The sequence below is a fragment of the Lichenostomus cassidix genome, chromosome 1 (genome assembly GCF_008360975.1).
Source record: "Lichenostomus cassidix isolate B80296 chromosome 1, HeHo_3.0, whole genome shotgun sequence".
Lineage (NCBI taxonomy): Eukaryota > Metazoa > Chordata > Aves > Passeriformes > Meliphagidae > Lichenostomus > Lichenostomus cassidix.
This window is the reverse complement of record NC_139479.1, coordinates 87,288,961-87,316,168: the sequence shown is the minus strand read 5'-3', so window position 1 is coordinate 87,316,168 and position 27,208 is coordinate 87,288,961. Positions and strand designations below refer to the sequence as shown.

The 27,208-nt window shown below is 42.1% G+C and overlaps 1 protein-coding gene across 1 annotated transcript; it reads left to right on the top strand.

Moving 5' to 3' along the window:
* Positions 1 to 16,648: 16,648 nt before the first annotated feature.
* Positions 16,649 to 17,656, top strand: LOC146445145 (olfactory receptor 10AC1-like). Its single transcript, XM_085057569.1, has one exon. It carries the CDS (start codon positions 16,649 to 16,651, stop codon positions 17,654 to 17,656), a length of 1,008 nt encoding a protein of 335 aa, XP_084913695.1.
* The last annotated feature ends 9,552 nt before the right edge of the window (positions 17,657 to 27,208 follow it).

Here is a 27,208-nt window from a genome sequence, read left to right as displayed (position 1 = left end):
TCAAATCTCAAAAAATGCAAAGCATATTGCTGACAAAAGCAGTAATGAGACACCTTCTTTCAGAGATCTGCAGAGGTCATCAGGAATATAAATGTGACATAGTCAAATGTGCACAGCTGCAGCAGATTATTCTTACAAGGAATTCCCCTCCTTGGAGCAAACTTGACTTTGTCAATTGTGTGGTCCCAAAGCCCTGCTCCTGTTCACATGGTCTCCTGGATTAGCAGAGTGCAGTTCACCTAGGTAAACACCATCAGCCCCAGAGCTCAGCAGAGACTCATTGTGGATCTCCCAGGGCCCTGGGCTGTTTATGATCTCTATGCCCCAGAGGTAAGTGCACTCCAACAAGACCTGGTGCTGTGAGACAGCCTCCCTGTGCAATGGGACCTGTGGGATGTCATGGTCCCACACTGGCCAAACACCAGGCACCCACAAAAGCCACTCGCTCAACCTTTCCTGCTACAGCTGGGCAGAGGAGAGAAAAATTTAATAAAGGGTTCCTGAGTTGAGGTAAGAGCTGGGAGGAAACAGTTCATAGGCTCATCTTAGAGGTACAAAGAGAGTTTATTACTAACAGAGTCAGAGGAGGATAATGAGAAGGAAAATAAGCCCTTAAAAACACCTTTTATTCTCCCATCCCCTCCCTCCTTCCCAATGACAGCCAGGCAGGTGTCTACTTTTCACTTTATGCTCCCCCTCTTCCTGTGGTCACTCAGGAACCAAGGGCAGGAGATACTAATAGAGTTTGTGACCAGCAAGTGTACAGGGCAGACCACAGGTGATGAGCTGTAGCTGGGAATCCAAGAAGCACATCTTCCCTTGGAAATGCCCATGACATATCAGATGGACTCACAGCCCTGCAAACATCTCCAACACCATCTTTCAGGAGGTGTGAGCGACTGGAATACACTGGAAAATCACTGTTGCCTGGGGAGAAGTGCTGATTGTTGAAGTATGGGAAGTAAAACTGCTGCCTTAGGAGATCAAGATGACCGAGAAAGACAGAGGAAAGGGTACCTTGGCTAAATAAGTATGTAACCAATAAAATCATAGACTCACAGAGTGCTTTGGGTTGGAAGGCACCTTTAAGGATCCTCTAGTCCATGGGAAGGGACACCTTCCACTAAATCATGTTGCTCAGTGCCCTATCCAACATTGTCTTGAATACATCGAAGGAAAGTGCACCCACAACTTCTCTGGACAACATATACCAGTGTGTCACCACCTCACAGTGAAGAATTTATTCCTAATATCTAATCTAAACCTACCCTCTTTCAGTTTAAAGCCACTACACCTTGTGCTATCATTGCATGTCCTTTTTCAAAGTCCCTCTCCAGCTCTCTTGTAGTCCCTTAAGGAACTGGAAGGTGCTATGAGGTCTTCCCAAAGCTGCCTCTTCTCCAGTCTGAACAGCCCCAACTGTTTTGCCTTGTTTTCGTGGTGGAGGTGCTCCAACTCTCTGACCATCTTCATGGCCTCCTCTGGACCCTCTCCAACAGGTCCATGTTCTTCTTATGCTGGGGGTCCCAGAGTTGGATGCAGCACTCCACTCCAGGTGGCATTTCTCCAGAGTGGAATAGAGTGGCAAAATATTCTGCCTTGCCCTGCTGGCCCATGCTGCTTTTGGTGCAGCCCAGGACACGTTTGGTTTTCTGGGGTGTGAGTGCTCAATGCCAGCTCACACTGAGCTTCTTGTCAGCCAACACCCCCACGTCCTTCTCTGCAGGGCTGCTCTCAGTCTATTTTTTGCCCAGCCTGTGTTTGTGCTTGGGATTGCCCCAACTCACATGCTGGATGTTGCACCTGGCCTTGCTGAACTTCATGATGTTCACAGAGGCTCACCACTCCAGCCAAGACCCTCTGGATGGCATCCCTTCCCTCCAGCAACTTGACAGTACCACAGATCTTGGTGTTATCAGCAAACTCACTGAGGGTGCAGCCAATCCCACTGTCCATGTTGCCAACAAAGATGTCAAACTGTGCCAGTCCCAATGCCAACCCCTGAAAAATGCTGCTCATCACTGCTCTCTATTTGGACATTGAGTCATTGACCACAATTCTGAGAGTGTGACCTTCCAGCCAGATCCTTATCCACGGAGCAGAGCATCCACTAAATTAATGTCTCTCCAGTTTAGAGATAAGGATGTCATCCTGTACAGCTTCAAATGCTTTGCACAAACTCTCTTCCCCTGTCCACTGATGCTGCAATATATGTTGTAGACATATATTTTGTTTATATAGACATATTTATTTATTTATATAGCATTATATAGCATATTTATTTATAAACATAGCATTTTCATTTTACTCTGGAAATAGTTTACCATGAAACAGATAACTTTAACAAAAACAATCTACAACTAGTACAAGGTACATCCACCTTTATTTAACACTGAAAGTTCTGTATCCCACAAATTTGCCCAGCCCCTGTTTTGTGCTGCTCTAATCATCCATAACAGACTTTCCATTGCTTGCTGAAATAAATACATTTTATTTTCAACAGGCAATCCTGTGGTGTGGCAGGTCAGCCTTTCCAAACCCTTGAAATCCCATTTTTTTTCGAAGTGGGAAAGCAGCTGTCATTGCACAGCCTGGGGAGCTGCAGAACTGGGAACATCAGCCAGGACCCAGGTGGGATCCCCCCTGCCCTGGACATCCACCGGGACAGCCATGAGGCTGGAGGTAGTTCTGCTCCCCTTGCTCTGCTTGCTTTAATTTCTCCTGATGTTACCTGGGACTGCCATCCAGATTTTTTGTACTTGTCAGTGCTACTTTATCCTGTCATGTCTGGATCCCTTGGAAAATTTGGTTAGGTCAAGCCTGGAAATAGCAGGGAGCTCAGCAGGGCCTGAACTTTGGGGGTTGGAACTATACGTTCTTTCAGGTGTCTTCCAACCTAAACCATTCTGTGATTCTATGAGCCAGGATGGGGAAAAATGTCCTTGCTTGAGCTCTGCTGCCATCCTCTGGAGAGGGACAGGATGCGGCTGTAGTGAGCTGACCCTAAATGCACTTCCTCTGTATGGCTGGGGGGTTTTGCTGCTAGAAACAAAACTGGGCTTTAAGTTGGGCATGGGGGACAGAATGGGACACTGCTACAGTGGCCCTGATTCGAAAAATGTGGGCAACGAAGCTGGGACCAGTGAGCCCTGAGGAACTGGTTGCCACCATGTGCAACAGCTTTGTGCCTTTGGCCCTGGAGCAGCAGCAGCAAGAGGGTTTTAGAGAAAGGGGAAAGACTCACAGCCAGAAACTCCTCTTACAGTCCTTGCAAGAGAAGTTGAAATGTAAAGCAAACACTTCAAGAATATAGTTATATGTGACATAATTAATTCTTAGCTGGACTATTACTTGCAGGTTACAGTGGCCATTATCAGATGATTGTGGTCACTATAGCCTGTATATCTGCTTCCTAGAAAAATAAATTATAACAATCACTAATGTCATTTTTGGGTGTTTTTTTTTTTACGACGCTGCCAGACAGCCTGAAAAGAATGGGAGGAGATGAGATGATAGGGTCTTTATCAGTTGGATTTTTTAAAATCCATCCTTGCAGTATTTGAAGAAAACTGCTATATTTTCCTGGAATTTTATCAGAATTCTCTATTGCACTGTCATTACAATTAACAAGATATCAAGGACTGACACTAAGCAAAGATGACATGGTCTGAACTTCAATCTACCATTGGATAAGGCTCTCACCTGACAGTGAATGACTGTGACAGGAATATAAAGGATTGGTGATGGAAACAGCTCCCAGTCAAGCTGGGAAGGGAAGCACATTAAGACACCCTCTGTTTGAGAAGCCAGAGCTGTAAGCACAAATGAGTGCTCATTTGTTATTTATCAGTTGTTCATGTATATCTGTGACATCAACTCAGTGGTGCATTGTTCAGAAATTCAACTTAAGGTGGGACTATCAACACCACATCAGGTCACCATGACTTTATCAGGCCAAGTCCTGAAAATAATGATGAAGAAGTCCCTATCTCACACCTGGTGCAGTGCTGCACTGACTCCTAGTGAATAGGTTCTCCTCAATGCTGTGTCCAAACCTCCCAAACCACAGCTTGTGTCAGGACAGTCATGAAGATGGATGAAGACTTGTGCAAACACCAAAGGGGTGAGATTGTCGAGTGACATGTATTTATTGAGGTTATGGTGAGCACAGTTGGTGGAAGCCTGTGTGTAAACACTGACTGAGTTTTGTCCACATCACAGTAATCCTTTACTTTAGTTAAGGACTTCCCTACACTACTAAAGGCTAGGTAGATGTAGGTTTTTGACTCCTCCAAAGAGAGGTACAAAGTGTAGAAAAGATATTTCCCTCAGCAGCCCAGGGAGACAGGAGTCCCTTGAGTGTTTTCATGTTCCTAACTGATGTAATTCTGCTCTAAACACAAAGGGAATGGGATCAGGAAAGCTAAGGCACAGCTGGAACTGAACTTAGAAGAATAATAAGAAGAGCTTTTTTAAGTACATTGACCAGAAAAGGAAGATTAAATAAAATGTCATATCTCAACCCCCCAATGAATAAGACAGGAGAAATGGTGACAACTGATATGGAGAAGACTGAGGTACTCCACTTTTTTTTTTTTTTGCCTCAGCTCCTTCTTCCTGCATCTCTGAAGCCTCTGAAACTCAAGACAGCTACTGGGGGAATGAAGTCCCTCCCATCACGAGAACAGATCAGGGTAAAGATAAACTGAGGAACCTGAGAGTGGCATGGCTGAGAAGGAATTGGGAATACTGGTGGATGAAAAGCTGGTCCTGAGTTGACAATGAGCACTTGCAGCCCAGAAACCCAACTGTTTCCTGGGCTGCATCCAAAGCAATGTGGCCAGCAGGTCACATTGGAGATGATTCTGCCCCTCTGCTTGGCTCTCATGAGACTCCACATGGAGTGCTGTGAACAGCTCTGGAGTCCAGCACAGGAAAAATATGGACCTGTTGCAACAAGTCCAGAGGAGGGCCACAAAGATGGTCAGAGGTCTGGAACACTTCTGCTGTGAAGAAAATCTGAGGGACTTGTGGTTGCTCTGCCTGGAGAAGGGAAGGCTCTGGAGAGATTTTATTGGGACCTTTCCATATATAAAAGTGTTTATAAGAAAGATAGAAAGAGACATTTTTACCATTACCTGCAGCATCAGGACAAGGGGCAGAGGTTTTACACAGAAAGAGAATATATTTAGATGGGATATACAAAAGATATCTTTTACAATGAGGGTGGTGATGCACTGGAACAGGCTGCCCAGAGAAGCTATGGATGCCTCATCCGTGGAAGTGTTCTATCCCTTGTTGAACAGGGCTTTGAACAACCCGCTCTAGTGGAAACTGTCCCTGCCCCTGGCAGGGGGTTGGAACTAGATGATCTTAAAAGCTCCCTTCCAACCCAAACCATCCTCTGATTCTATGACTCTGTGCTCAGAACCTGGACAAGGCCTTAGGGAGCCTCACCTAACTAGAGTGAGCTATGTTGTCAGCAGGAGATTGGGCTAGAGGCCTTCTGTGGTTGCTTCTCACCTTAGGTTTTTCTGTAAATCTCTTATTTTTCACCTTTGTGAAAGGAATTTTTCAGATGTTTTTCATTGCTTTTGACGTGGCAAAAATAGAATAAGGTCCTGCAGAAACTGTAAGAAAAAGAGAATTGAGATAACATGTACTGATCTGTAGGATTTGTAGGATTTTAATACACAAGATGCTGTTCCGATAAAGCCCATGATAGTTTCTGCAAGCAGCGGATCAGCAGCAAGGAACCAAAGGGTAAAAATATATCAGAGAAGGACAGAAGGTAAGAGGAAGAGCAATAAAATTACACAAGCTCTTTTTTTTTTCTGTGGGAGAACACCGATTCCAGAGTTTCTTTCTGGCCAAGTCACTCTCCAAGTGCCGTGTGTAGGGTTAGCTCAGGATGAGCAGGGCTCAGCCCCAGGCACTCCTCGTGCTCGGCTGCTGGAGCCCAGGCTGCAGGGTGTCTGCCCAGGGCTGCTGTTCCCAGTGTCACTGCCCAGGTGGCAGGGGCAGCCTGTGCTGAGGGTGGGTGTGTGAGCCAGAGCCAGGCACACACATGTGCACGGAAAGGACACGGACACGGCCAGCTGCAGCGGCTGCCACACACCAGGGGCTGCTCTCAGCCACCCCACAGGTGACACCAGCAGGACTCACATCAAACAATACAGACAGCTAAGTCCTTCATCTAAATGCAAGGTAATTACAGCACTGCAGGGTTGCAACGTCGAGAACAACATATGTGTATTTTGCAGTGGTGGCTGAGATACTTACCAGTACAATTACTGTGCTCAGTTTGGCTTTAAATTTTACTGGGGATAAAAAGCTTTTGTTTACAGTTTTAAGTAACATATTCTTTCAAAATCATTCCTGGACTGAAGTGAATCTCAAAAAATTCAGTCTAACAGAGGAGACTGTTTCTGGGTAGAGATGTAAATGCTGGCCTAATGTTGTCAGTACATCAGACATCACAGGCACAGTTGACTACTGGGAAATATTTCTGCTTTTGTCTTATTATCTGAATTTTCAGATTTTTGGTTCTTTCCTCCTCAGTGTTGTGGAAAGTGATGTTAACCCGTTTAACTGCCTGGATGTCAGCAGACCATTCAGACTATTGACTTTCCAATGCAACAGGGTTGTCAAAATTCATGGTTTTTTGACAGGTTTTCTCCTCTAAAGAAATACTCCATGAGACAAGTAGCAGGCTTGGTCTGGTCCCACTTTTGACAAGGGCCTAATGTTGCAGGACAATGAAAAAATCTCTATTACCAGTGACTTCACTGTTTTCAGGGTAGCTTTGTGTCCTTTTTACTTTCCTGGCATGTGTAACTAATTGGCAGACACAGTTATATTTTGCATCTTGCATTCCACCTGCCATGCAGGCATTTCCATTGCTCCACATTCCATTACTCAATGTTTGTACACAAAATGGGTGCTATAAAGTCCAATATGAACTCCTGAAAAGAAAAATCTGTAGGAAAGTTGTTCTCTGGGAAAGCAATTATGCTTCTGGGAATAGTCATGGAGCTTCCAAAATGAGACTTGTGGTTTCTCAAAGCCATAGTAGTGATTTGAGAAAAAACATGGACATTATTTCTCCATCTTGGAGAAAAGTTAGGCAAAGCCTTGGTTTGGAGCATCTTAAAAAAAAAAAGGTTGATTATTCGATACAACTATACACATATGCATTATTTAATTCCAATTAAGTTGTTCTTCTGATTTTATTGCCCAGTAGTAGTGTTAGAAACACATATCAAGATTCCTATCTCAGTGACCTAACTTACTGAACACTAATACAGTTCCAAATTTTAGGCAGCAAAAGGCTCCAGAAAAAATAAAATCACTTTTTAAGAACATGCAAATATTGAAGGGTTTCATCAGATATTTCCATCTGGTGGTTAATACATTAATGAATTTTTATATCTGCAGCCCATTTGAACTGACTGCTCTGGTACTCTGAAGATGTAACCTCTGGGAAGTAAAAGCAGTGAATGAGAGAGTGATATGATGATCAAGGAGCTCATGGAATGGTGGGGAAGCAAACACTAAAGAAAAAAGATAAACAATGTTTTGCTGTGTGTCTGCCAGGAGTACAAGACTTTTGTCATGTGCAGACTCACTTGCAGTGGGTCCTTCATCCATCTGTATGGAAACCAAGATGGAAGTGGGGATATATGGGAGGCTGAACTCAATTTCACTGCTCAGCTGCCTACTGTCAGTTCACCTCAAGCTTCCAGCAATGCAACAGCCAACAGGCTCTGCCTGCTGAAAACTTGCCTCATACCACAGAAGACAGGGGATTTCATGCTTTTCATTTTGGTACCAGCTCAAATGCAGTTGCTTAGCACGGAAAGACTTCTGGCTAATAAGCACAGCAGCTCAGAGGAAGGCACTGCATTTACATGATGCTTACTGCAAAGAAGGTCTTCAGTTCCTCTGTTTCTTCAACTCTATCAACTTGTGCCTTTGTGCAAAAAGAGAGTAAAGAAAGCTACTCCATCTGTATGCTGTGCTAACAGGCTGTATTCCAGCATTTCCTTGATCTTATTTTATCTCCTTTCTGTCCTGTTTCTCTTTGCTCTCCTCCTTCCAGTCCCAAGTAACAGAGGTTTATTACAGCTCCATTAAACCAACATTAATGATCAGTAGCTCTAAATCACATCTTGGAGGGTTCTGGTTGGACATTAGGAAAAACTTCCACCAGCAAACAGCACAGCAACTGGAACTGACATCCATAGTGGTGAAGGCATCTCCAGCCTTGGAGGCTTCCAGGACTCAGTCAGACAAGTCCATCATGATGGGATGCAACATTAGTGATACTAAGCTCTGAGCAGGAGGCTGGATGTTCCAGAATGGTTTCTTATATTTCTGTGATTCAGTGAAGACCTTTTGCAGCACTTGAGAACATTATGGTATCACATCCACTCAATGCAGTTTCATTACATTTCCCATTCAGCAGCCTGAAAGAACAGCTGAGTACTTAGCCTGGTTTGTTACTCAGGCTGTCACAGGGTCTTCAGCCTATGTTCCCTGATCAGGGAAAATTAGGTTTTGCTAATAAAAGAAAGTTGCTAAAACTGAATATGGAGGAAGTTCTTCTCAGTGTTTGAATATAAAGGAAAAGGCATAAATATGCAGATCAGCTAGCATGTGCTCTAACAAGCAGTTTATTTCTGAATAAAAGCCTTTGCACAAAATAGATCCATGAAAATACAGATTGGAAAACATTAGGGGCACCAGAGGTATCAGGCTTTAGATCACCCATCCAAAACCTAGATCTGTCGTACTGATCAACCAACATGAAAATATGAGTGTGGTCTCTTGATAACTACAGGTGTGCCCACAGTTCCCCTGCCCATGTCAGAGTTCAAAACTCTGACAGCTGAAGGGCATTTGTCAGCACTATAATGCAAGGTGCCACACAAGGTTAGAATAGAATAGAACAGAACAGAATAGAATAGAATAGAATAGAATATTCTGAGTTAGAAGGGACCCACAAGAATCATCAAGTGCAACTCCTGGGATTTCCAGAGAACTCAGCCCAGCACCAGTTACTGTTACTGCTACATTTTCACTGAGACTCACAGAAAGTGATAAAGGTCTAATCTTTTTGTCCTTTGTGTCCTACTGTCCTCTTCATTCCCCTTTTCTTCCAACCATCTCAGGATTCTGTTGTGCTATGTGATGTCTCCTTTCAGATAAGGCCTTTGGTCACCCATGAAGCACAATGAAGAAATTAAATATATGACATATCTATAGACTGGGATCCCTGCAGGCTGATAAGTCTCTCCCCTATCTCTATCAGATCCTCATGCAGAAAAGCAAACAAAAGTCTGTCTCTTTTGCACCCACTTGCCTTGAAACTGTTTCCTGTAATTCTGTGTTCATGGACACCTGGAATAGTAACATTTTACTGCATCTTGTCCTGTATTCTGCAGTCGTGGTGCAATGCTGGGCTTTGTACTAAGAATAGTTTGCTGAATTCTCACAGAGTTGTTTTAGGTTTTGCTCTAATGTTACATAAGAATATAGCGAAGTTGTGAACACACAAAACAAAATAATAGAAGTAAATAATATGTACATCATTGTGTGAGACAGTAAGTGGAAATGATGCTAAAGAATGCTGAAGGCAACAGCTGGATGGCTCTTTGACTCAGCACCTGCTCCCCTGCTATCCAGTCCCGCAGGCTGCTGTATATATGTTTTATAAAGCATGGGTTCTTTCCACAATTAGGGACAGATTGCTCTTTTGTTTCACCTCCATCTGACCTTCTTGAAACACAGCTTGAAACAACCTCGAGAGTTCAGTGCTAGAATGGATTCTACAACTCACCTGCAGTCTCTGACCACACATATTGACTGTCTACCACAGTTCTCTGGTCTAAACAAGCTCCAGTTCATCTGGAGTTTGTACATTCAGTCTGGGATGCTGGTTTCCAGAGTTTATTTTCTGCAATAAGCTTCTTTGGAAAGGCATGTTCGTCTAATAGTTATTTACCTCACTATTCTGAAAATGAGCTTTGGGCTCCTAAGTGACATAAGTGAAAAACATTAATCTAGATGACCAAACATGAGATGGGAGGAGGAGGATGAACTGAGTGGTAGCCTGAGTACCTTGGGGATTAAGTGTGTGCAGCATCAGCTTGGGATGGTGTCTCCTGTGGAGAACTTCATAAGAGATTGAGTTTTTCTGGCTTTTCTCCCCGGGCCTGCAGTTGCACTAGAACAAATTAAGCAAAAACAAATGATGTCCCCAGGTGGAGTGTCTCAGTCACTGCCACCCCAAGGAAGAGCTCAGGTGAGACAATGCCTCATTTACCATTGCACAGGGAACAATAAATACATGATTTTTGGAAGTCAACACCAGTGATTCTCAGCAAGGGCCCAGAGTGCTGCCATCCCTGCCCCAAGAGGGGCTGAGCACTGCTTAGCTACTTCAAAGTCCATGAGAGTTGCAGCTACTCTGTTTCTTTCCAGATGATCCCTTCTGGCTGCAGGTAGTTAAAACCCAAACTTTTAATTGGATCCACAGAGACATCCACAAAGTTGCCCAAATGAATCTGAAAATAACTTCAGATGCAAGAAGAAAACTTAGATCTGGCTTCAGAATATCAGTCTTTCTTACTACCCTCATCTTCTTTCTTGTCTTAACTACTGGAGTTCTAGTTATTCTTTTCCAAGGCCTGTAGCATAATTTTCAGTTTGTCTGTCTTTTTAATTTTCACTTGCTGTTCTCAGGTTAAATATTTTCTTCCTTTCATTCATTAATTCCAATTTTAAGTTTGTCCTTCCTCACTCTAGCTCTAAACAAGTTTTCTTCTAGTAACTCCATTTTTTTCCAAATGGGAAAAGCTTACATTTTTATAATACTATTAACTGATCTGTGCAAACATATATTTTTTTTAGCAGAGACACAGGACAATGCCTTTGGCTTGGTAAGACTATGAGTAAGTACAAGGAGGTGAAAGAAATGCCCCACCTTTAACAAATCATGAGGAGTAGTCAGCTGCCAGGCTACCTACCCTTTTTTTGCAAAACCCTGTTTTGGTTGGTTTATGGTTCAGCATCTTTCCCAGACTGAGTTCCCAGGCACAGTTTATCAAGCCAAACAACAGAAACTCAAGGAGAGCAGCGTGATGCTTTTTCCCACCAAGGCAAATTGATGTCAGCAATCCTGCTCTTACCACCTCAGCCAGTTTCAGTTCCTGGTTTCCAGAAAGCTCTGAACATTAAGGGAATAAGGATACACTGCTCCTCCTGAAGGCTATGCACAATTGTCTCAGTGTCTTGCCTCTATGGGAGACAACATTTCGTGGGAGACTCCTGTTTACTACAGAATGGGGATTCCATACCTGTTAAAAAGTCTCTGTCAAGATGCTGTAATTTTCAGGCCTTGGCCCTGCTATATTATGATCATAATCAGCTGTACTGCAGTCACAGATGCACTTTCTCAAAAGATATTAGCATTTATTTTTACCTTGCCACTCTTAACATTTTCATTACAGCAAATCGTACGTTTCATCAACCACCAAAACCAATTCAAGCAATCTACCTTAAAACTCCCTTGAGTTCTCGAATCAGATAAGTCACTGTGACGTTTCTGAATAACACAGTAGCTTCTGCTACCAAACATACCTGCAGCAGAACATCAGTGCAGCTGCAAAAGCCAAAACCTTTGCTTTCTACAGTGGTATGATATCCCCAGAGGATCAATCTCAGCATGCATTTGCATGCAGAGAAGATCTGCATGCATCTGTCTTATCCTCTTTATTCTCTTTTACCACTGGCTAGTTGCTTCATGTTGCTTGAATGTTGTTTTCAGCCTGCTGAAGAGCTTTGTGTCTCTCAGCTGCAGGGCTGTCTGGGCTGAGAGTGCCATTTTCCTGGCCATTGCTGGGACTGGCTGTTCCTCTCCTCCAGGTCTCCTGGTACCATTATCAGTTGTTCCCATTTTGCCCAGATTGCTCCAGATTGTGCTGAGATTCCCAGTTTCTCTTGCCTTCTTTGGACCAGGCTGGCAATTTACGGGTGTGGATAGGCAAGCCCAGCACTGGCCCTTTTTCTGAAGACCAAGGGGAGCATCCTCTGAAGTATGTTGCAATTGCTGATAGAAGCTGATATGATGTGATTCATTAACCGTAGCTGGATTCCAAGAAACTCTTTATACAAATTCGGGCTAAGGCAGGCCAGTCCCAAAGCCTTGCAGGCATGTACTGAAAAAAAATTGCACATTTAAGAGTGCGGGGGAGGAGAGCAGGGCTGAACTCTGCAGCAAGGCAGAAGGTACAACTCTGTAACATGCTGCAGACTCAAGACATGCAAACACTAATGCCAACGTGCAGCTTTTAATAATCTGTTATGAATTTGGCTGTAAGCTGATGCAATGGAAATGCTGGGAACCTGAAAGGTGTGGGCTAGAGGAGGAAGTACCGAGTCACTTTGACATGCATATTCTCATCCTCTGCTGCTTGTTGTTTGTCTGGTTGCTGTGTGTTCTGGCACTGGGATGCATACCTCACTCCAGCTAGCACTCCCCTGTTAGGGAGCTGTGTTTTGGAGGTAACGTGGGAGTGTGTTGAAACGTTGTGGGGAGGTGTAAGTTGCATGTTAATAAATGATGGCTTATCTGCACACACACAAACTGAAACAGTAATTTGCCTGACTTATTTCAGTGTAAGGCTGAGCACTATGGTAAAAAAAAAAAAATTATTGCATGTAACTGCTGACTGTGTGGTATTGGTTACTGGGTACATGCTGACTCACCTTGGTTCACCTCCAGTCCAGCAGGAGGAAAAGACCATCTGAAGATGAGAAAGTTGGAACAGACTTGTCAAAGTAGTTCCTTATAATTATTTTTGCATTGTTACTGAGGCAGCAGATTTTCTCCTACACTTTGGGTCAGAGAAGAGGGTAAAGTAAGAAATGGCATCAGAGCACCTGAATTTTATTTTGTGACACAAAGAAAAACTACACATGAGTTAATCAGGTGGTGCTCCAAAATTCTCACAGAGTTTACTAGAGGGAGCAGTCTTACTCTGCAAAGCATTTGACTAAAATAGACTTCACTGTAAGGATTTGCTTCCATTTATAATCCTCCCAATTTGCTAGGTGTAATTAGTAAATAACCAAGACTTTGATTTTGCTCCTATTACAGCTGCAGAGACAGCATGTCACCAAGAGAGGCTTCAGGGTTGCTGTTCTGTCTAGTGTTATACAACAGTATCTAGAAATTCGAGACAGATTCAGAATTCAGTTCTGTAAATTCTCTAAGCACATTCTGTGCCCTGAATTGTTTGCAGAATCTTTAACAAGAACTGTAGGGGAAAAGGTAGAAATTAAAAAAAAAAAAAGTGTAAGTTAAGGAAGTGAGCTGAAAGACAAAGAGTAAAGAGGGTGGACTCCTCTGTCATAGCTTTAATTCCAAGAAGTTAAATGGTGGGTTGGTGGGTTTAAATTAGAGTACAAATACTTAAATACAACTTTGGCAGTGTTCCAGATGTGGCTACATGTGTGACAGCTAAAGGGGAATAATCACTTTCCTTCACCTGCTGGACACATCCTTACTATTGCAGCCCAGTAAGTGGTTGGTCTTTGTTGCCTCTTCCTGGCTCCTGGTTCTTGCTGTCCACTGGAAGCTCAGGTTCTTTCCCCAGCACAGTTAGTCCCAGACTGGACTGATGCATGAGGCAGTTTTATTGCAAAATGATCATGCCACATAGATAAAATGTTATATAAGCACACTTTGAAAGGATTCCTTCTAAACCAAGTCCTGTGAAAAAATCTGAGGTATCATATTTACATGTTTCTGCCAAGCAGATCCATTTTAGCAGTCAAAAATCCTGACTTTGCCTCTCTTTTCTACTCACATAAGCATACAGATCTCTTTCATTATTTCAGTGTAAGTGGCCAGGAATGAATGTAACAATGGCAATAAAAATAAACTGGGCTCAAATAGTCTCAGTCCTATCAAATGCTGAATGGTGATTTCATCTGAGTCAGTAATAAATAATGGGTCACCTGATCTGGTGAAAACTCCACACAGAGATGCGTTTAAAGTTTTTATACCTGTTTTGCTTTTCCTCTAAGTGCAAGTTTGGTTTGAAATTACTTGAAGACCCACAGATTTATTTTTATTTAATAAGAATAGAAATGTATTTTGTTACTTTAAATGTTGCCATTCCAGGTACAAAGCAGCCCCATCAATAACCAGCCACTTTGAATTGCTTCAGAGAAAAGAAAAAGAGAGGAAGGTGTTGCAAACCTGCCATCCTCTGAAGGTGAAATTACATCCTATTGCTTGATTTACAGAAAATCTGCAGCCCCCCCTTTTCTTGGGAGGAGTGGAACTGCCTGTCCTTGGTGCAGGGAGGGCAGAGGCAGCAGGGAACAGGACAGACTGCTGTATGGTATAAAAGGAGCTGAGTGCTGCAGAAGAGAAGAGATGCTGAAGGAAAACGGCTCTAGGGACACCCACAGCCACAGGAACCCCAGACCGAGCACAAAACAGAATCTCAGCCCAGACTGAAGAGCACACACCATCAAGAGGAAGAAATCTCTATTTCTCTGCCTTCTAACCCAGAGAAGGTATGTTGTCACTGAAATGATCAGCTCCAGATGAAAGGAAGGGAAACCCTTGTTTCTTCCCCACTTTTTAGCCCTGTTGTGTTCAGTAAAATCCTCCTAAAGTCTCAGTGAGTGAGGGGAGCCCCAGCTGGCCCTCAGTGACTGAGTACACAGTCATGTACCAACCCATTACTCCTATTTTCAGTGAAGACCTTCTCCTTGAATAGAGTGTCAAGGAAGCTTTTATAGCCAGACTGTTTAGAATAGCTGTTGGGGAGATTTTGCAGCAGCAAAAGGTGGATGTAGGAGATTACCATGGCTTTATAATGACTGGGAACTGGGTCTAGCACTAGTCTTTGTTGAGTTATCTGCTTTTGCAGGATCTCTGCTCCCTCTGCTTTCTCCAAAGAGCTCCTTCTTGGTCTTCATTGACTGACCTTTTTTTTAAAAAAAATTTTATCTTGGAGCTTATGGTAGTTTTTTCCTTACTTGTTAGTTTTGCTGACTTATGCTCTGAAGAAGAGAGATGTAATTCCTAGTTTTACACCTATTATATCACACAGGGTAATATAATTGTAGATATTTTCATATTCACCTGAATCCTCAGATGTTTTGAATCCTGATGAGATACTGAATCTCAAGGAAACATTGGGACACAAATAAAGGCAAAGATCTGTAGGCTTAAGCAGATTCACCTCTTAAATTGTATTGATTATTTCTTTCTGGATCTTTTTTGAAATGTCTTTTTCCAGGAAAATCCCCATCCCCACTAGTAGCTTTTCCACCAATTTCACATTACCTCTATTTGTCTTTGATGACATTTCATGTAATTTTCCAGTTTCTGACACACTTAAATAGTGCTGGAGTTTTGATATAAGCTAAAGTCTTCATGGAATCTCTGCTTTTATTCCTGTTTTGCGGCAAAGTGTAGAAAGAATTGGAATTACCCCTTGTAGTTAGTATTGTATTCATTGAAGAACACATGAGCAATGAACACTGTTCAAACATGACCAGCATACGTAATTTATTTTTACATATCTCTCTACATCTTTCCTAGATTTTTCAGCTTAAATAGCTTTGTATGACTCAACATTCCTATGAAATTTCTGTTCTTCCTGTGAAAAGTGATATCTCAGTCTCCAAGTCCAAGATATTAGTGTTGTGTTTTCCTTAAAAACTCTTATGGAGTATGCATGTTGCCATGGACATCTTTGGTTTTGAGACTAGAAGTTTGTTTACTTTGACTCTGATGCCAGAGGGCTGGGCCAGGAATACAGATGTAAGTAGCAAAATGTCAGCCCTAATTTTGAAATCCTTGTGTCTAATCACTGAAACCCTGCTTCTGTATGAACCTTATGGCAGATCCACCTTGGGGAAGGGAAAAGCCAGTCAGAGAACACCTCAAATTCCCACTTATTGGAGTCAGGCTGTAGCACTAAGCTCCAGCTCACTGTCTGGTTGTCCTTGTACATCTCTGGAAAGATGTAGAGGACCGCAGCAGTGGTGTGAACAGAGAATGAATAGGTCTGCCTGGGAGTGGAAGCACCAGAAGAAGCAGTAGCAGAATGTCTGTGAGACATAGGAGATTATGGTCATCAATATCCAAACGCTTCTGTCTGCAGCTTCTTAGGACACTAAGGTCAGGAAGGAGAGTCCAGTGAAGACTCTCAAAAGCAGGACAGGACAGACAGACTAATCAGTATTAACTCCTGAAGGTACTTAATACATGTTCAAAACCTGTGCACGGTGACAAACCTAAGAACAACTCACAAGAAGTGATGAAGACCGAACAGTTGACAGCCTTTGTCACCAATGCATAGCAAAGAATCCTAGGGAGATTATTTGGCCACAAGAACCTTGGTGACTGTGAGAATATGAGTCTGAGTGTGTGCTGAATGTGATTGAATGAAATCAGCTTTGGAGTTTGTTTTTTTTTTTCAATGAAATCGCCTTCCTCCCTACCCAATAAGCTTCACTACACTGGTTCTACAGGACTGCAACATTATTTCCTATACGGAATTGATTGCCAGGCAGCAGGTCAAATTCAGCTACTTCCCTTCTGTTTCTCTCCCTGTAGATGGCATGTGAAGGCTGCATGGAGAGGGACAATGTGAGCACTGGTGCAACCATGGAGTTCCTCCTGCTCGGCTTCTCTGAGCTGCTCTGTCTGCGGGTCCTGCTCTTCCTTGTCTTTCTCATTCTTCATTTGGTCACATTGGCAGGGAATATGATGATCTTCCTGGCAGTGCTCATGGAGCCCTCACGTCCTCCCATGCTTTTCTTCCTCTGCCAGCTCTCTGCCATCGAGCTCTGCTACACTTTAGTCATTGTCCCCAAGGCGCTCCTCACCCTGGCAGTGGTGGAGGGCAGCACCATTTCCTTCCTGGGCTGTGCTGCACAGATGCACCTCTTCGTGGCCCTTGGGGGTGCTGAGTGCTTCCTGCTGGCTGCCATGTCCTACGACCGCTACGTGGCCATCTGCCAGCCGCTGCGCTACGCGGCAGTGATGAGCGAGGGGCTGTGCCTCAGGCTGGCCCTCATGTGCGGCCTGGCAGCCTTCGCTGTCGCCCTGGGCTTGACGGTGGCTGTTTTCCGCTTGCCTTTCTGTCACTCCCACCGCATCAACCACTTCTTCTGCGATGTCCCTGCCGTGCTGCACCTGGCCTGCACGCAGAGCTACACCCCCGAGCTGCCCCTGCTGGCTGCCTGCGTGCTGCTCGTGCTGCTCCCCTTCCTCCTGATCGTGTCCTCCTACGCTTGCATTGCTGTGGCTTTGTTGCACATGACCTCCTCTGTGGGAAGGGGCAAGGCCTTCTCCACCTGTGTTTCACACCTGGCCATCACCTTGCTGCACTACGGATGTGCCACCTTCATGTACATTCGTCCTAAGTCCAGTTACTCCCCAGCTCGAGACAAGGTGGTCTCTCTGGTCTACACCAACGTTACTCCGTTAATGTATCCCCTCATTTATAGCCTGAGGAACAAGGAAATCAGAGGGATCCTCAAGAAAATGCTGAGGAGGAAGAAAATAGCTCAGGTGAACGGGGATACTATCAGAGTTGTGATGTGTGTGTGTAAATTTTAGTAGAACAAACACATGCTTGTTAGAAAACAGCCCCATAACCAGATCACCATAGACTTCACGAAGGCAAATATCCAGGCAGAATTCTACATGCACCACTACATTTATGAGAAAAATATATCTCTGCTCAAAAAAAAAAAAAAAAAAAATCCCCAACATAACACATGATCTAAAGGAAAATGCTTTAGTGACTTTTGAGGATGAAGAGCTTTGATGAATCAGTGGTCTCGCTTCTCTGGTCACATACATATTTGTGCTTACATTCATGGTCATCCCAGCACAGTCAGAAGATCAACACAAAAATGTTTAAAGTGAATAAACCAATATTGAAATATTGGTTCAATTATTTTTCTATCAAGATGACAGTAGAAATTGGATAGTCAACAAAAATTTTAGGCTGGTAAGTTTAGCAGCACAATAAATCTATAGGGGCTTAAAGGAAGGTTAGAAGAAAAAAGTCCATGACTAGAAAGAAGGGGAAAATAGCTGTAGTTTTCTCCATATTTAGTAGAAGGCTGCACTCTGGCATCCTATCACTAATGGAAAGATTGTTAGTCTAAACTCATCTAACCTTGGATTATTCTAGATATTGAAAGTTAAAGTGCCATCAGTCTGACAAGAGTATGACTTTCTTATGCCTGTTTTGCAGGAAGCCAGCTTTCCTTTTACAGGGAGATGCTTTAGGTTTGGATTGTTCCTATGGCAACATAAAGGCTAAGATACTTGCCTTATCATGTGACTTTTACCAGGAAAGATTGCATCATATAAATAAGAATGCCTGGGGAGCACTGAGATCTATAACTGTGAGAGTAATAATACTGCTACTACAGTTATTGCAATTTCTTTAGCAAAACCAGTGAGAGTTACAGCACACACTGCACTGCAGCAGACATAAGTCTGAAAGGTGTAAAGCAGTGTTATTTTATGAGTTTCCTACGTGTAGGAGGAACAGGATGATTCAGACAAATTAGGAAGATCAATTTGGGCCAGGAACAGGAGGGGAAAGAACCAACTTCATTATTTTACTTAATACTTCCCTCCCCCGTGTCTCTTTAAAGGCAATATAGACCCTATGATTCAGAACTCACCTTTTCCATAGCGAATTGTTGAGAAAAAATTAAAGTGTTTGCTTCTCTTCCTCTGTCTAATCCAAAGGAATTTTAGTACCCCAGCTGTCCTCGGCCCTTTCCTTTGGCAGATTGAGAGAGCTGAGTGCTTTCTCTGGGCTACAATCACTAAAAATTATGGTAAGTGGATTTGACAAACGTATGAAATTGGCACTGTAACTAAGGAAGTCAACTTGGAGCTTTCTGACAAAAGAGAAATGTGGAATTTAAAACTGACATTAAAAGCTGTCTTCAAGTTGACAGTCTAGCCTGCCTGAAACATTAACACAGATTATTGGCTCCTATGTCAATGAATACTTAATTACTCTGTGAGCAAACATTTACCTGCATTATTTAAAATTATCAAAGTTACAGTGAACATTTTAATCACCTGCCAGCTCTTCCAAAAATGAGAAGGGGAGGGTCTCAATGAAAGAACACTACTAGCTAATAGAGAAGTATTCAGAAGTACATGGGAGAAGTACTTTGAATAAAATATTATTAATAACTGTAATGAGCACAGGACAAATCTGAAGCATCAGTTTTAAACCCTGTCAAGTCAAATCAAGCTTTGAAGTTAATCCTGCTGCAAGCATTTGTCTGGACTTCAGACCTCCAGAGGTCCTTCTTGAGATTAGCAGGATTTTACAGCAGAGGTTTCCAACCTGCCTTCCAGGAGGTACTGATAGGTTCAAATGCCTGGCAATAAGACAGAAGGATAGAAAGACACTGAGGTTTATAATACCAATCAAAACCTTGATAGAGTCCCTCACATGTTTCTGGCAGCTGTGGGCATGGGATAGCAGAGAGATAAATGCTACCTGCTGCTAGCTCTGGGGAGATAGGGCTGTGTCCTGAACTAGGATATTCCTTGTGAACCACTGTTTTATCTGGGAAGACCTCTCCTCACTACAAGGATACAGATAATGCCTTTGGAAGGGATGACATGACTGAAAGAGCAGCCAAGTTGGACTCCCAGCTCTTTCCTTCTGTGGGAAGCGCAGCAAGCAGTGGAGGCTTTCTGCAAGGACACTCTCTCCACCCAATGTCCTTGCAGATGAACAGAGTGAGGAGATATCCCAGAGACCAAGACCATCCCCACAAATATTCCCACACTCATTAGTCCAAGACTATTCCAGTCAATATTCCCACACCCATTCACAGCACCCTGTCCCCCCTGTCCACTTGGCAGCTGTGTTGAGTGCTGTACAGATAAGAGTGGGAAGAGGAGTAGCTTATGAAGTAAGAGCAGCAGCAATGTATAAGAGACATCAGACCCACTTTCTTTCTAGAATGTTATATTTTAATTGACTGGACCTGTCTGAGGTCCCTTTTCCATTCAACAAGTGGTTGTTTCAGTCCTGTTGGCTCAGTCAGTATGCTGTGTGCTGAGGGCTGGAGACTGCTCAAGTGAAATTAAGGCAGCAACATCCCTGTAGGGCATGAGCACAGAATAATAATTAAAAAAAGGTAATTTCTAAGTTATTTTCAGAACTTCATAGGAAACAGCAGGATCCAGTCAGGCAGCACAGGGTTTGACAAGTGCACATTTCTGCCTCCAACTGGAGATGAGTATGAAAAAGATCTTTTCATGGGTGTTGTAGCTGTTTGGGGTTGGGTAGAGAGTCCCCAGCTGAATGAGTACAGCTGGGTATCTGCATTTCACAAATGGTCTTGTCCTTTCTTGGAAGAAGAATGCTTGCATTCCCAAATTTGCAGAGACCTGAGATCTGCAAACACAGATGTCATGAAGTTTTCCAGTGAAACCAATTAGGACATCACTAAGAATCACTTCATGGTTTACTCAGCCATAAAAACAGAGTATTCACCCTTGCAATTAATTTCGTAAAGGCAGCCCTGAGCAAGCATTGTGTGAGAACACAGATCTTATCAATGGTTGAGCACCACAGCCCAACCTGTAAGAGCTCAACCTGTAAGATCTCATCAGTGCTGTCCACATTCTCAAAAATGAAGAGATTTGGAGGATAATAGCACAGACTTTGAGCAGCATTCAGGGTACTCAAGGTCCAGCACCTTGAATGGTACGTGTCACTGAAAGAGGTTCCTCCACTCAAGGAGATACTTCAAGGTGGTACCTTGAGAGCTACTACCAGTACCAGTTACACTGGGAAGATGCAAGTGAAACCTCTCTTTTCAGTATAGAGAAAAACAAGTGAAAAATGCTTTTTTGAAGTTTTTTTTTTTTTTTTTTAATTTGCACACTATTATGTTAGCTGGCAATCTGGGTAAGACATTTCCTGAAAGTTGTTACTACAAATAATCAATCTCCTAAAAGAATTAAATGCACTTGCATTAAAAAAGGTTCCTTATTTTTATAGGAGTCTAAATACATAAAGTTTATTTAGGAGATTTGTTTCTATTATGGGTAAGAAAAGTTGAAAAATTGTCAAAAGTCTAAATTTAAGAGCTTTTAAGAAGTTTCAATTTATTCATCTCCCCTTGACAGTCATGTTATCACAGCCTATTCATTTTGACTTACATGGAAAGTGAGTCTACCAGCCTTCCTTTATTTTGGATTCCTTAAAAGCTTAGAAAACCAGCAAATAATCCTATATTTAACCAAATAGCTTTTTTGGTTTTTGTCCTTTAATCTGAAGCAGGAAGGTGGAATTAATATAGCTGTTTACAACAATGGAATTGTAAAATGAAATGGATGTGGGCTTAGTAGTAAACCTAGAAAATAGATGTTAATATAAGGAGGGTGAAAAAGATTTGCTTTATTGAGAAAAGACCTGTCTTTTCAATGTTTATTATGAACATACCAAAGGAGCAATATTTACTGTGCTTTACTATTTACATACTTTACTACAATAAAGGCTATAATGCTATAGGAGCTTCTCTTGCAGATATTTATAAATAGAAGACTTACAAAAGAAGAGAGATGAGTATTTCCTGAGATTGGTTTCTTACTATTATATGAAATTACATACCCAGCATATAAAATCTGGTAGGTTCATACATGATATAAAACAAATACAGTCCACATACCCATAAACAAGCTAATGGGAAAGAAATATACTTAAATAATCTGCCATTTCTCCCCAGAATTAAAAATTTCTAGACTCTACAAGCTTTTTATTTATCAATTGGGATATTGCACAGGACTTAAATTTCATTTAATGGATTGTTTCAGGAAGCAACCAGGACCATAGGACAAAAACTAATCAGGAAACCAAAGCAGAGCTGAAGAATGAGGTGAAGCTCCTGCCAGCTGGTTGGTTTCAGAATTAGTTTCACCTTGCCCCACAAGCACCTCCACATCAAAAAGCTGACTGAAGGTGTTATTAATAATTCCAGCACTGTATCCCTAACCTAAAGCTCTTGGCTCTAAAAGATCTTCTTGTGCTCAGTTGTCTTCCAAGCAAGTCCAGGAAAAAGTGAGAATGGGAAGGTCGATACCCACCTGTGTGTACCCTTGGCTTCACCTGCATGAGTGCAAGAATATGAGACAGTCTGGTTTTACAAATTGGTATGTAAAGATATAAGACCGTCTGGTTCCACAAATTGGCATGTAAAGTTGAGGGAAGACCTGATGGCTCAGCAGCATATGGCCTCTAGCCTAGTCACTGCTGAAAATCAGGTCTCCTAAAATCTCTGCTGTGTTTCATTGTGGTTTTGGTGCACAGTTGCTCTCAGCACTCATTTCAGTTTTCATGTTTTGATTTAATTAAAGAGTTCAAGTTTCAAAAAATCAAGTGGGAGGCTGAACTGGGAATAGAGTTGGCAGTGAGTTGGGAAGATGTTAACACCTTCAATGCCCTCTTTCCACCTACAAGGTGTCTGTTTCAAATATCTTCTCCTGATGTCCACTTGAAACCTCTCAGGAAGAATGCTGGTTGCTAACAGAGTGACCAGTGTAAACTATTTAATTTCTGCACAGGACAGCAGCTCTTCAACACCAGGATCAAGCAACAACAGCAACAAAGAAGGGCAAGCTTGTTGTGATTAGATTGTGGAGACAACTGTGATTTCTTAAGAAGAGGACCATAAAAATACCTTGAAAAAACAGATTAGAAATAGACATAAAAGCTTTAAAATATCAGTAATAAACCCCCAGAAAATAAAAGACTGGTTAACTTACACATTCAGCTGTAAGAGTAGAAAAAAGAAGTTTAAAATCACACAATCACAGTGACTAGTGATATGGCTTTTTATTGTATCTTATTAAAGCTGATGATTTTTTTTCAGTGTCAATGAGCTATTTCCACACTAGAACATAATTAATCCAAGAATAGGGAAGAACAGCTAGAAAATATGAACAAATTAAAAATTACAGAGAGGTAAGTATTTGCCATGCAGAGATTACTATTGCTATATTTCGAGGTTTGGTTCAACTACTAAAAATATGATAATCTTACTTTTCTGTAATGTAGTTGAATAATTCATCAGCATTGCTACTAGAAATCAAATTTATCTGGGTCAAATTTTATGTTTATAATACATATGCTGTTGTGTTAGCAATGTATAATGTATAATTTCAAACAGAAATTGAATCCTCTTGTGAAATCCTAATGCCACCAAGATAAATAAATATCTTCATGGCTCCCCAGAAAGAATGTGCTCTCAAAGTGGAGTGTTAAGTGTAGAACTGCACATTTTGGATTTCTAAGTATATAATGTGCTGTAATAGTATAATAGAAAGTAACTAACTCTTGTGACCCAGATTTCTACCACTTAGGGAAGTTTTATGAATAGAAGCATGAATCAGATTCTGTTATGACTTAGTTTTCATTGCTTTCCTCTTGTCTATACAAGATGTCACACCTCAGCATAAGTGAAGCCCTGCTTGGCTCCTCTCCTGGAGGCAGACAGGACTTCTGGGGCTCCACAGCCACTGGACGACAAGAGGGAGCAGAGATAGGACGAGACAGCAAGAGAATTATCTCAGGTATTTTCTGCAGAAAAGAAAGGTCCTCCCCCTCATTTGCAGGGTGGTATAATAATTTAACTCAGTCCTGTTTTGCAAGCCAAATAAGAGCATGACAGACCATGCACATGATAAGCTTATCCAGAGACAAAAGCCAGCAAGCTGCACTTCAGCCAGCAGTGCAAACACACTTCTCTGTCTGATGAGGTGTCCAGCCAGGGCAATAGTAGGTAGAGGAACACCTATTAGTATGATGCTGATCAAGTAAGTGGAGTTCTATTCTGGAATACTGGACTTCTACTGATCCATGTACTAGTATGACAGTATGACTAGTATGACATCTCTGTTAGGTGGAGAATTTATTCGGGAAGCTACCCTGCTGTTTTGACAAGTAAGGAACTGTCTACATTCCTGGTGCAAGAAGAAGTGGTGGCTCATCTACCAGTGATAAACTGAATGAGCAAAAGATTAAGGTGGGGAGGGATGACTGGAGGTCCTTAGCTCAAATACCTACTCACTGCAGGGCTAACACCAAAACTGTGTCAGGTTCCTCAGGGCCTTTCAGGCAAAGCTTGTACATCTCCAAGGATGTTTATCTCTGCATATGTGAAGAAGAATAAGGGAGTGTCCCCTGCTTCTTCTGTGTATAAAAACCCAGATCTACGCCTTGTCTCTATCAGCTTCATTCATTCTCTTGCCATTGTTATTCTTCTCAAGGGAGAAAGATAACCAGCTTGACTACTTGTGCAGTCAAGTCCTCAGGTCTCTAAGATAGGGGTGGCTGCTTTTTGATCCAGAGAAGTCCCTTGTGCTCCTTCATAGGTGTTTAAAATATCTATTTAAAACAAAATCTGAGTTTCTTAATGAAAAAGGCCCATATACAAAACTAATTTAACAGCTGAAACCACTAAATGGTAGGAGTCTATTTTCTGCAGAAAAACAGTCTGAAGTCAGTTGTTTGAAATATTCAAAGATAATTGCCGGTGGAGTAGAGCCAGAAAACCTTCTAAGATAAAAATTAAAATAATAGAATATTTAACTGTGGTCACGCAGGTGAGAATAAGAGAGAGAAAGCACAAATTCTCTACACGGAATAAAACACTGAAACAGAGCACATGCTATGGTCTACAGACCTGTAATAGATTATTCTTAGAGTTGTAGAGGTAGTGGATAAAAGGAGTGAATCAGAGACCAAAAAACAAGAGCAAGTTCCTCCTTTAGACTAAAGTGGGGGTTGTTGCAAAATGCTTTTGAGGCCTGTGGAAGACCTATACATCTATGTTACTGTGACACCTTACTGAAAGCCAGTTCAGAATGCACATATTCAAGTTATCAGTACCAAAGGGATGCTTTGGTAATTTGGGAAGTAATATCAAGTGAGAAACTCCAGAGATTATTTCTAGATTCTGTTTCATTCATCATCTGTAAGGACATTTAACAGCACAATAGTGAAACTCTTTCTAAAATATGAGGAGTGGCAAACACAGTAAACAATTTGTAAGAATCATATGAGACAGTTCTGTCTGAACTGCAGTTCAAAAGAAGCACGTCCCAGCTCAGCCTTGGGAGTGCCCTTTGACTTTCCCAACAGCACATCAAAACAAGACCTGGTGCATAGCCTTCCTCCTCGCTTCCCTCACCACAAGCCCACATATCTGTAGGAGGAAAGCCCAGGTGTGTTGTGTGGTGATATTTTCCAGCTAGAAACCTAATCACAGTGATACTAAAAACAGGATACTGGGAATTGAAAGAAAAAAAATATGCCCTGCAATTCAGAGATACTCAGAGGGACAAGAAAGACAGGATGAAATTCAACCCAAAGACATGCTGAGAGTGAGTTGAAAAGCTGCAGTTATCCTCTTACCACCAAAATTCATGCCAGAGACAGTATGCTCACTGGGAAGCAATGACAGTGAGAGGCTGTGGAGGTGAAAATCATAGAATCATAGAATATGATTGCAAACAAAACATAAAAACATTTTTAATTAAGTTCTTTCAGGTTTGTTTATTTGTTATTTGTTTGTTTTAGTTGTTTGTTGTTCATGTTTTTGTTTGTTTGTGTTTTTTTACTAGACACTCAGGGAATCAGTTTTGCCCAACAATTTCCAGAGACAAAATCCAAACTTGTGATGCACAAACAGAATAACACTGTCAATTAACTAGTCAGCAGAGTCGTATGAAAATGAATGTGTGGTGCTCACTCTACTGGCTACAGCATCTGTATATATTCCCTCTTTTTCCCCTTGGCTCCGCATTTTGGTGCAGAGGACACATGGGAAAGCTAACCTTTTACAGATATCAGCAAAATTCTAGGCATGTGGTGTTTCTACTCCTGTATGCTCCCACTTGTTTTCTTCAGATCCTGATCCTGCTGTAACATTAGATCAAATTTTGTTTCACTCTCACTGTACACATTCTGACTGCGAGCTACACTAGGTGATCTCCAGTCTAAAAACCCACAAAGCAATACATACCATTTCTGACAACCATTATCTGGAAAATTCCAGTTTCTGATCCCCGTGTGCCAATATTACAAGGGGGAGTAAAAGTGGAAAATTTTTTTAGGTTATCTTCTCCAGTAAGCTGTAGTAAATTTCTTCCTGCCTACTCCTTACATCAAAAATTCTGAGTATCTGCACACCAATAAAATGGAGATAGAGCATCCTAAGGGTCTTCACTCCAGAACTCGTCACTTATGAGACTCCACAGATGCAAACTCTGATAGCCCTGAGGAACCAAATGTCTATCTGCCCCACTGCTACATCACAGACTGAAGAAGGCACAGAATTATACAGATGAAGTCTTGAAATGGATACATTCCCCCAGAGCAAACTCAAGACATGGGCTGTAAACCAGAAAATCTTATATGACTCCTGCAATGGGAGTCATTCAAACGTGGGGGGGAAATGGACATAAAAGTTTGAGACTTAGCACTGTGGACTGATAAAGAGAACTTTAGACAGGATTAAACTGGAAAAATTTAAAATATAATTACTCTGGATGCCATTAATATTTGAATTATTTGCACCTATATTTTACTTCATGTGCTACATAAAATTTAAAGTTTAGTATTGTAACCATTCATTCTGAAATTCCTCTTGCCTGTGTTCAGATGTCTTGGGATAGACCTTGCTTTCCCAAGACACATGGCTTGAGAATCACAGAACTCACTGAAAGATTAGATGCTAGGGCCCTCAGAGAGTCCATAGTCCCAAATGCTATTCAGACTAGGGCTGACTCCAGAGGTGGATATGTTGTTCATGGCTATGTCCTGGCAAATCTGGAATGTGTCCAAGGGTGGAGATCCCCCAGCCTCTCTAAGCAACCTGACAAGGTCCTTTCTTTAGCCTTCCCCGGGGAGGAGGAGGAAGAGAGCAGGAGGAATGCAGCCGTACAGCACGTGTAAGTGTAATAATACCATCTGTATTTTACGGGGAGGGGTGTAATAGCTGTGTATGGGTGGGAGTAACATCCTTGATGAATGGCAGAAGAGATAGAACAAAGGCAAACTCTTTCATATTTATGTCCCCCAGGAAGAAAACTAAAAGTCCCATGAGATCT